General features: G+C 18.6%; 3 protein-coding genes across 3 annotated transcripts; 2 read left to right on the top strand and 1 right to left on the bottom strand.

Annotated features, from left to right (window-relative positions):
* Positions 1 to 557: 557 nt before the first annotated feature.
* On the top strand, positions 558 to 3,512 carry LigI (DNA ligase I, putative; the record flags this gene model as incomplete). Its single annotated transcript, XM_028679059.1, has 2 exons — positions 558 to 763; positions 968 to 3,512. The coding sequence occupies 2 exons, from the start codon at positions 558 to 560 to the stop codon at positions 3,510 to 3,512; spliced, it is 2,751 nt and encodes a 916-aa protein (XP_028534810.1).
* A 1,874-nt stretch (positions 3,513 to 5,386) lies between these two features.
* PRELSG_1401700 (chromosome condensation protein, putative) lies at positions 5,387 to 8,413 on the top strand (the record flags this gene model as incomplete). Its single annotated transcript, XM_028679058.1, has 4 exons — positions 5,387 to 7,837; positions 7,938 to 7,991; positions 8,067 to 8,154; positions 8,307 to 8,413. 4 exons carry the CDS (start codon positions 5,387 to 5,389, stop codon positions 8,411 to 8,413), a joined length of 2,700 nt encoding a protein of 899 aa, XP_028534809.1.
* Positions 8,414 to 8,808: 395 nt separating this feature from the next.
* On the bottom strand, positions 8,809 to 9,895 carry PRELSG_1401600 (conserved Plasmodium protein, unknown function; the record flags this gene model as incomplete). The annotated part of the gene is made up of 5 exons (XM_028679057.1): positions 8,809 to 8,900; positions 8,982 to 9,124; positions 9,349 to 9,536; positions 9,628 to 9,723; positions 9,803 to 9,895. 5 exons carry the CDS (start codon positions 9,893 to 9,895, stop codon positions 8,809 to 8,811), a joined length of 612 nt encoding a protein of 203 aa, XP_028534808.1.
* Between the last annotated feature and the right edge of the window lie 2,096 nt (positions 9,896 to 11,991).

Genomic DNA, 11,991 nt, shown 5'->3' with positions numbered 1-11,991 from the left:
TTTAAAAGACTTTTTTTTTTTTTAATGTACAATTTTAAAAAAGTATTTTTAATCATATGTTAATAGAAGATGTAGAAACATTACATTTTTTAAAAAAATTATATGAAGTCAATAAGAGTTTAATCAAGTAAAAAATATATTTATATATACATATATTTTTCTTTTGGATATATTATTTGAATGCTTTTCACACTGAATTTTAAAAGTTTATTAATAAATTAAACTTTTTAAAATTTTAGCAAATATGGAAAAGGAGCTTAAGCAAGTAACTTTAGAGTTAGTTTATAATAAATATCAATAATATAACTAAAAAATGTTTGAAAATAAAAAAAAAAAAAAAAAAAGAAATAATTAAAATATAAAACAAAGAAGTAAAAAATAAAAGAACATAAAAAGTAGATATAAAATAGCATTTCATTTATTTATATAAATTTTCATGTAATAGATAATTATGTATATATGTGAATTTACTTTACTTTTACTAGAGGTATTATTGTACTTAATATACATTAATTTTGAATAATAAACATGTCTATATCTAGAATAATAGTAATAATATGAAATTGCTAATATTACTGTTTTTAACTAAAATGATTTATTGTAAAATAAAAAGTTATATGAGAACAGAATATAATTATATATTACCTTTAGTGAAAAAGAAAAAGTTATATAATCATAAAATTAATTTTAATGTAAAAGTTTTTAAGAATTTTACAAAGAACTCTTCAAATAGACATAATGATTTGTTGTATGTATATTTTAAGTTATAAAAAATAAAAGAAAAAAATGTATTTTTATTAATATTTATATATATATGTATATTAAATAAAATATTAATATACATAGATACATTATATGATAAAAAAATTATGCAAATATATTAATATTTAAATTATGTGCATAATATAATATATATATATATATAGAAAAAGAGATAATATATAAAATGCATTTGTTTTTCTTATAGAAAATGCTTATCGTTTCCAAAGAAATCAAATAATAATGAAAAAAATGAAAAATTAGATGATGAAGTAAGCACAAATAGTGAAGAAAAGGAAATATCAAAAAGAAAAATTACAAATGATACAAATATAAAAACAAAGAGATTAAAAGGAAAAAATGAAAATGAAATAAAAAAGGGGTCTTTATTTAATTGTATTGTAAATGAAGAGGAAAAAATAAATGACTTAGCATCTCCTAAATTTAATCCCGTTTATTTTGATGTAAGTAATTTATATTTATCTGAAAAAGATAAAGCAAAACATAAGTTTAAAGATTCTTTATTATTTACCTTTCTTACAAATACTTTTAATAAAATAGAAGAATTAAAAGGTAGTGGGACAGGTAGTAAAAAAAATGTATCAATTATTTTATCTAATGTCTTTAGGGTTCTAATATATTATAGCCCTAATGATCTAATTCCTGCTATTTATATAACATTAAATAAAGTTGCACCTGATTACTTAAATGTAGAGGCCGGAGTGGGGGAAGCATTAATTTTAAAAACAATGTCAGAAGCATATAGTAGAACCGAAGCAAGTATAAAAAAAGATTTACAACAAATTGAGGATTTAGGAATAATAGCAGAAAATTGTTCTTGCAAAATGAGAACTATTTTTCCTTTACCTCGTTTAACTATTCAATCAGTATTTAATGAATTGAAAAATATACCAAATCTTAGTGGGTCTAATTCTCAACAAAAAAAGAGAGAAGTAATAAAAAAATTATTAGTTAGCGCAAAAACTAGTGAAGCTAAATATATAGTTCGATTTTTGCAACAGCGTTTAAGAATAGGAGTAAATTGTGCTACCGTCTTACAAGCATTATCATATGCTTTTATTTTAACTCGTCCTTCTATACCTGAGGATATTAGAAAAAAAGGGATAATGATAAACGAAGATTTAATAAAATCAGATATAAACGATAATAGTAATGATTACATAATTAAGAAAGAAAATAATATGGAAAAAAATGGTATTAAAGAAGAAAATGATGAAGAAAAAAAAAAAGATAACAAAGTAGAAAAAAAAGAAAATTTTGAAAATATAAAAATGGAAGAAGAAAATCCTAATAATTTGTGTGATTTCGATTCTCTAATTAATTCCATTAAAGTAAGGAATGAAAAAATTAATAAACCCAATTTATTTTTTAACATAGGAAAAGAAGGAGACACTCGTCTACTACCAATATTTAAGGAATTAAAAAAAGCTTATTGCGAAAGTAGTGATATGGATATCTTTGAATGCATGGAAAAATCAGTAAAAGGTGCTTTGTGTGGATTACCAAATATTGAGATTATTGTTCAGAATTTATTAAATGGAGATGATATGAACACTTTAAGTAAAAAATGTACTGTTAAAACAGGGGTTCCTGTTCAACCTATGTTAGCAAAGCCAACAAAAGGAATACAAGAAGTTTTAGATAGATTTAACAATGTAACATTTACATGCGAATATAAATATGATGGAGAAAGAGCTCAAATTCATTACTTAGATAAAAATAATATAAAAATATTTAGTAGAAATTTAGAAAATATGACTGAAAAATATCCAGATGTTATTCAAATAGTGAAAGATCAAATTGTAGATTCTGTAACAGAATGTATTATTGATAGTGAAGTTGTTGCTTATGATATGGAAAGTAAAAAAATTTTACCTTTTCAAGTATTAACAACAAGAAAAAGAAAAGACGTAGATATTGAAAATATTAAAGTAAAGATATGTCTTTTTCCATTTGATTTAATTTGTTGCAATGGTATATCTGTTATAAAGGAGCCTTTAGAAATTAGAAGAAAACTTTTATATTCTTTACTAAAATCTAAAGAGGGAGTGTTATCTTTTGCAGTTCATTCTGAAATGAATAATATTGAAGATATAGATATATTTTTACAAGATGCTATTGAAAGTAATTGTGAAGGTTTAATGGTTAAAACGTTACTTGAAAATGCCTCATATGAACCTTCGAAAAGGTCTTTAAATTGGTTAAAAGTAAAAAAAGATTATATTGAAGGATTATCAGATTCAGTTGATTTAGTTCCTATAGCTGGTTATTATGGAAAAGGAAAAAGAAGTGGGGTATATGGAGCATTCGTTTTAGCTGCATATAATTCGGAAACTGAAAATTTCCAAACTGTATGCAAAGCAGGTACAGGGTTTAATGATGAAATATTAATTACTTTATATAATTTATTGAATGAAAAGATTATACCTAATAAAAAGTCTTATTATGAAGTTTCCGACAAGTTAAATCCTGATGTGTGGTTTGATGCGCATTATGTATGGGAAATAAAAGCGGCCGATTTATCTTTATCACCAGTTCACACGGCTGCTATTGGAGTATATTCAGATGATAAAGGAATTGGTTTAAGATTTCCTAGATTTTTGAGATTAAGAGAAGACAAAAATGCTGAACAAGCAACAACAACGCAACAAATAATTGATTTTTATGAAAGCCAATTTACATCAAATAAAAATAAAAATAACGATTTTAATGAAGAAAGTGAAAGTGACTAAATATTAGAAACATATACATTGTATTTTATATAATAATTAGTATATATATAATATGCATATGTCAAATTAATAAATTATATTTAGAATTATAATAATTTGATAAAATTGATTTATATAAACATAAAAAAAAAAAAAATTATAAATATTAGTATTTAAAATATAACATTTTAAAGATAATTATACTTTTTATCTTTTTTTTTTTACTTTATCTTTTTATGACAAATTAAAAATAAATAGTTATTAATAAAAATAATTCTACACTTATACTAATTTTTTGTCTTTTTTTTTTTACATTTTTCTTTATTTGTACTATATGGAACATTTTTAATTTTCAAAATTTATTTAATTTTTTTTTTTCTCTTTTAACAAAATCGATACATATATACACCTAAATATATTTACTTATATATATATATATATATATTTATCTTTAAAATATTTGAAAATACAAACGTTTTTATATTAATTTTAATATTATTTATAACGTAATATGATAATCAATATACATAAAATTTTAAAATGAAATAAATTAAACTTCAAATCCCAATATTTGAACATTCTAAAAAGACTTAAAATTTCTAGTACACAGAAAAATTATTCCATATTTAAAAATTAATATAAAAATTTGTAAAGAAAAAACAAGGAATATATTTTTTTTTCAAAATATAATTATTACCTCAAATATATGAATAAATAAATAGACCATTATACTATAATAACATATATATTGGAAATATGAGGAATGCATATATAATAAATATAAAAACAATTTTCTATTTTTATTTATGTAATATTCTCTTTTATATATTTGAAATTTTATGAAATTAAAGGAATATGTTAATTTTGGAAATAAAAATATGAAAAATATATAGTATATATAAATTTTTTTTTTTTCTCTCTCACAATAAATAATAATTAAAAACAATTAAATTTCCATTTTATGGATAAATGAAAATTTTTTTAAATTATTTTCAAATTTTTTTTTTTAAGAATGAAAAAGAAAATTATAATCATTTTTTTTTTAAGCTTTTTTCTTTTATGTTTTTATTATTAGTTAAATTGGATTATAATTATGTGAAATTTTGTCCATTTAAAAAAAAAAGATTAAAAAAATATATATGGAAAAATGTAAAAAATTTTTTTTTTTATTAATAAAATATCACGAATATATATTTTACAAATTTTTAATTAACTTTAACTACTTTATATTTCTGACATATATTTTTAACATTTTTTAAGCATGGAATTGAATTAAATATATGTATATATTTAACTATATTTTTCGTCTAAAAAAATACATATATATATATATATAAATACAAATTCATTTAGCGTGTGTACATATTATTTTAAAAAAGTACTAAAATGAAAATATATTTATTATATATATAAAAAAATATAAAAAAATTTTATATTAAAATATACAAAAAAAAGGAAAAAAAATATTAAAGAAAAAATTATGTAAATATAACATACATAGTTTATAATATTTGAATATACATGGATACTATATGTTTCATGAATAATATAAATTATATTTAACATTTTAAAAAAAAATTTCAAGAAACTAATATAATATAAATAAATTTTATTTTACAGAAAATTTGTAGACAAGTTCCTGTTGTAAATATTTCTGATATACAAAAAATATTTCATTTTAAAAGAAATATATATTCTATTATGATATATATATATATATATATATATATATATATATATATATATAATTAAATAAGTGATTATATTAAATATTATAAATTATATTGATTATATAAATGCCTTAAAAGTATACTTAGAAATTTTTATATATATAATTTTATTGAATTAATAAGATATAAAACATTAAACTTATATTCTTATGGAGAAAAGTAAAAATGAAAAAATTAGGAATTAATACTACACTAGACACGAATTTAAATCGTCTTAAAGAAAATGAAGGTATTTTAAAAAAACCAATAGAAATTAACAAAAATTTAAGAAGGCTGTCATTTTTGAATAATAAAAATAATGAAATTAAAAATGATCAGTTAAGTAAATTTGATAAAACAAAAGTAAAAGAAATAAATGATGTTTTTAAAAATTGCATGGTAGCATTATCGCATAATAAAATATGTACTAGAAATGCTTTTGATATACGAATAATTGATCACTTAGAGGATCTAGTAAATTTAAATGATGAAGAAATATGTGATGAGTTAAATGATGAACTATTAGAAAATGGAGATTTCAATTTATCTTTTACAAGAGCATCAAAAGCTATTGAAGGTGCTACAAAGGTCTACGGCTATAGAGTTGAAGCAATATATGATCAAACTTATAATTTTTTATCTAATATGAACATAGCAAAACAAAATGAAATAAATGAAGAAGTACAGGATGAAAAAAAAAATGTAAATGAAAATTCAACAAAAAAAATGAAAAAAAGAAAATTAGAATTCCTTCAAGAATCTTCCACTTTAGCCAAGTCATCTGATATTACTATAGATTCTTTATCTTTATCAAATATATCTGTAGATACATTTTTTTTAAAATTAAATAGTACTTACGACCATGCTTCAGGGCAAAGTTATTTATTACCAAATTTAATTTTAAATAGCGATTTATCAATACAGTTTGATGGCGATATAGAGGCCTGTGAATATAAGAAAAGAAAAAAAATGGAAGAATTAAATTCAGAAGTTGTTAATGATAAGGGTAAAAAGGAAAACTTATCCAATGATATAGAAGAGAATACATATGATAATAATGATAATTTACTGATGAACATTTATAAAAAAAAATTATATTTGAACTCAAATAAAATAAGAGATATTCTCTTAAACGATGGGGAGGATTTTAATAATTTAAGTATATGTCCAGAATTAGAATACTTCAAAGAAGAAATAAACAAACATAAATTAAAAAAGGCAGATTCAAAAGGAGGGGAAGAAGAAGAGAAAAATGATGAAGGAGAAGAAGAAGGAAATGATAATAATGAAAATGAAGAAAAAATGAATATGAAAATGAGTGAAGATTATGGAGAAAATTTAAAAAATAGTTTAAGTAATAATATGATAATGGATAATTTGTATGATGGTGATAATAATAATGCGGAAGATAGTAAGATTTTGAGTAGTAGCAATAATAATTTTAATAATCAAGAATTCAAAATAGATGATTTAAATATTGAAAATGTAATGCAGGAATCATTGGCTTTTGATAATATGAATTTAAATAATTCAGTAGCAAACAATTTGAATTTTTCTCAGAGTGTATTATCTTTTCATCAGAGTAATAATTTAAATGGTGTTTTGCCAGAAATGATGAAAAGTGAAAATAAAGATTATAGTATTATGAATACATTAAATAATTTTAATTTGAATTCTCAAAATATTTTATTTAAACAAAGTGGAACACCAACTAAAAAAAGTATGATATCTACTATTCCTGATGAAGATACATTATGGAATCGTAGTATCATGACATTTGAAAATAGACTAAATGCAATTAATGTAAACAATGAATTTAATTATCAATATTATATGCCTAATAAATTAATGACTAATGGGAACTTTCGAAATTTAATGGACATAACAAAAAACACTTTTAAAAATAAAGCTGTTCTATTTAATACCATTGCTAATAAGAGAGTTAAAACTTCTTTTGATATTTCAAGTATTGATTTTGAAAATCTTCACATTGAAATTAGTGATATAGAATTATCAACATATGATTTATGGAAAAAGGAAAAAAAAAAGTATATATCCAATATTCTTTTTTCTGTTGATCAGACTTCTTATATTTTTGAAACAAAAGATAATTGCATTAATTGTGTAAATACAGTGACAGATAAGATAATGAAATTTTCTAAATTGCCTGTTGTTTCATTAGATGAAGATAATACAAACATGAATTTAAACATTATATTAAATGAAATTAATAATGATTTTATAACAAATGAAATTGATCAAATAAATTTTTCAGAATCTAAAAATATGCAAAGTTTATATGGACAAAATATTGAAGAAGTACAAGATAGCCAATTACAAGAAGGTTTAAACGAAGCTATTGATAAATTTTACCAAATGGATTTTGAAGACATATGGCAAAATGAAAATGATAATGAACATAATATAGAAAAACAAAATACAAAAATTGATAATACATCTATTACTCAATTTCACCAAAGTTTTTCACATGCTAATAGTTTAGGAAATATGAATATTGAAAATATATCAAAATTTGTAGACGTTTCAAAAATTAAGAAAATATTATGTGATATTGTTAGGGCAAGTGATCAAGAAAATAACAATAATTTAGAACAAAAAGAAGAAAAAAATGATAAGGTATAAAATAATTAAAAAAAAAATATACATATTTATATAATAATTTGGAAAAAATATTGAATGAATTACTTTTTTTTTTTTTTTTTTTTTTTTTGTATAGATTGTTGTTTACAATGAAGAAAGAACTACAACTTTCAGAAACATTATTAAGGAGGTATTTTTATTATGATATTAAATGTATGATTAATAAGTATTTATATATACATATATATTATATTTTTTTATTCAGACAAAATCAAAATTAAATGATTCAGAAGTAAGTAGCACGTCTATTCATATGCTTTTTGTATGCTTATTATATACGTGTAATGATCAAGGTAATAATTTTTAATCAAAAAAAAAATTTTTAAATAGTTTATTAAAAACTCATTTAGAGTATGCTCTTACATCATTTATTAATGTCTAATACTTTTTGAAATTTTTTTAATAAAATTTTTTCTTTAAAATTTTTTTTTTTTGAAATTATTAGAATTACTATTAGAAAAAATACCACATGAGGAAGATTTTTATGTTCGTTATGGCTTACCTGTTGAATTCCATATTAAACCTAATGATTCTTTAATGCTTAAAAATTAAAAAGAATATATTATTTTGAATCAATCATTTTTTTTTTTTTTAATTTTTTAAGATTTAAATGATATATATTTTTTTTTTTACTATTAAATAAATTTGTCAAACATATTTAAAATACTTATTATTATTAAAATTCTATTAATGCTTCTTTTTTTTTTTTTTTAATAGATAAATGTATACTTAAATTTATTATAACAAATAAATGTTATAAAATTTTTTAATATATTGTGAGTTAAAATTTATATATTTTTATTTGATTTAAAATTACTTTAAAAAAAACTTTATAAAATTATTGAAAATTCAAAATACAGTTGTAACTTATTTAAAAAAAAAATGATAAAATTTTAAATAAAAATAATATTAGAAAAAGTTTTGATATGAATAAAAAAAAAAATAAACTATAAATCAAATTCAAAGAAATTAAAAATGTCTCTATTTGATGCAGCTTTTTCTTTGTCTAAATATGATCCCATTGAAAATGAATTAAACACTTGAAAAAAAAAAAAGAAAGTGCTAAAATATAAAGAAAAAATAAATAAAATTTTAATAGATAATTTATTATAATATATACTTTTCCTTTCCATATATGTCATTCCTTCTAAATAAGTTTGATCTACTTGATCATTATGTTTGATTAAATAAAGTCTTCTTCTGATTTCTGCTATTAATAATAAATCTTCTAATTTTTCAACAGGCCATTCATTTTCTGGTAGTCTAAAATAAAATAAAAAATAAATACTATAATAAAAAAAAAAAAAAAAACTAAACTAATAATTGTAAAAATATTCTAAAAATTTATTTAAAATTAATATATAAATATTTTGATTAATATTAAAATTAGTTATAATTTATAATATATAATTTAATTAGAAAATTCTGAATATTTTAAAAAGTTTTGTTTAACTCAAATTTTTATAAACAAATTTTTTATATTTAACATTTCGCATAATTCATTTCCTAATTCAAAGTAAAGATGAGTTAAATTTCCAACTGATGCTGCTGTTGCATCAGATAAGAGTGCTCCTGCCATTTCATAGTAATCAGGAAATCTTATTTTTACTAAATTGTTTTTATGTAATCTCTTTGCATAAAAATATTCAATGTGTATTTCATCACTTTCATTTATCTTTAACAAAAATATATATATATATATATTATAAATAAAAATATAATTTTTTGTATTATTAAAAAGAAAGCAAATAAGTAAATATATTGACTTCATCTTTTCTATATCCGTTTTTATATTCTTCTAAGGCCCTTGTACTTAGGAAAGACAGACCAGGTAAAACGCAACAAGGAACACATGGTACTTTCTAGAAATTTTTATTAAAAAAAAGTTTATATTAAAAATTGTTTTGTAATTTTTTCTTTTTTTTTATTATTATATACCACGAAATCTAAATGTTTAAAAGGTGTTTCATCAACAAATATCAAATTTTTTAGTTCTTCTAATTTTTCGTTTAATATAATTTCATTATTATTCATTTTAGAAAAAAAAAAGAGTAAATATTTGCTTTATGTATGTTACTTTTTTTTACACTTAATTTCGTTTTTAAAAAAATTTAAATAATTCAAGTTCTAAAATTTTTTTTTTCTATTTTTATACATTATTAAAAAGAACTATAATATATTCCTAGTTTCTAATATTAAATTTTTTCTTTGTTTTTTTTCGCTTAATTTTTTTTTATAATTTTTAGTTTTCTTATTATGAATTTTTTTTTTTTTTTTCCCTTTGTAAACTTTTTATAAAAAATTAGACAAATCTATATTCTCAAAAATTAAACTTTTTTTTTTTTTAATATCATTTGGCATTTATATATGTAGTAGGAAATATAAATAAAATTTTATTATAAAAAGATTTAAAATTTTTTTTCTTTACAAAACATTATAAAATAATATAAAAAAATTATTATCTCTAGTATTATTACTTTTTTTATTGTGTTGGTTTATTATTACTATTATTATAATTATATGTATGTTAAAATTATATTCTTATTTGTTTGAAAATTTTCTGTTTTTTTTTTCAATTTTTTTTTTATAAAATTTCCTTTATTTCTATTATTATTTTATTATATTAACTTTAATTCTCTACTTAATCTGAATTTGTCTAAATTTTAATACGTTATTTTTTTATTAAAGAAAAAGAAATAAGAAAGGAAATAATACACAAAAAAATTAGTTATATTTATATTTAGTAAAAAAAAAAAAAAATATACTATCATTTTTTTAAAAAAGCATTTTTTTTTTTTGTAGATATTTTTAAAAAATATCGATAAAAACATTCTGTAGTTATTGAAAACCTTTTTCATTTTAGTACAAAAGTAAATTTACAATAAATTTTTCGAGAATTATTAAAAAAACTTTTATATGTTAGTTTTTTATTATTAGAATGTGAAAAGGAATATATATATATATATATATCATAAACTAAAAGAGTACTGAGTACTTCTATTTAAGTTTTTATGCGTACATTTTAATAGTTAAAAGGTATTTCATATATGCATATTCTATAATATATTTTTAATTAAACTATGAGGAATTATTTTTTATTTTTACACTTTTTATCATTTCTTACTATTATTTCTAATAATCAAAAGGAAAAAAAAAAAAGAAAAAAAATTTGATATTTATTATACATTTATATATTTTATTACATTTGTTTATACTTTTTATTTTTTATTTTTGTATTAGACATTTTTTTATATTCTTTTTAAATTATATTTCAAAGTAATACAATGTGAATTTTTAATTTTTGACGAAAATAAATTAGTTCTAACAAATTTTAAGTTTTATTTGAATTTATATTTCTAATAATTTTATTAAATGAAATAATTTATATTATCAGAATTATTTGTTGGTATCTTTATAAAATATACGAAATGAAAAAAATGAGTTAACAAATAACAATTTTTATTATTTTTTTTTTTTTTCATTTCCTGAGTTTGTGCAAAAAATTTCCTTTATATTTTAAGAAAAAAATTAGGGAATATGAAAAAACTAAATTAAAAAATGAGTTAAATATTTGAATTTTTACCTATATTCTTTATCTATTATTATTTTTTCTTTTTTTTTTTTTTATACTAATAATAAACAAAAACAAAGTAATTTTTTTTTTTAGACTATTTTGTTTCTTTTATATAATATAAATACTTTTTCTTTTTTTCTTTTTTTTAAGAAAACAACTTACATAAATATACATAAATTTATTGCATATATATATATATATATATATATATATATATATATATATATATATATATATATATTTATAAGTTTATTCCATATATACATATTTTTATTATATATGTACATATATTATATCTATATATATATATTTATATTTGTTTTCTGATTTCTTTTTTGTTATATTTACAATATTTGTGTGTAAAACAAAAAATAAAAAAAATAAAAAAGTAATAATATTAAAAGGATAATAACAAAAAAAACTTTAATTAACATTTGCTTTCAACTTTTTTTTTTATATTTGTTTTTATCTTCATTATTTTTACTTTTTGTTAAATTTTATTTCATCTTTTTTGTTTTAATTTTATTTAAATTTTTATATAATTTTTGTTATACTC

Source organism: Plasmodium relictum, assembly GCF_900005765.1.
Source record: "Plasmodium relictum strain SGS1 genome assembly, chromosome: 14".
Classification (NCBI taxonomy): Eukaryota; Apicomplexa; class Aconoidasida; order Haemosporida; family Plasmodiidae; genus Plasmodium; species Plasmodium relictum.
Note: the sequence above shows the minus strand (reverse complement) of the source record. Positions and strands in the feature narration are given on the sequence as shown.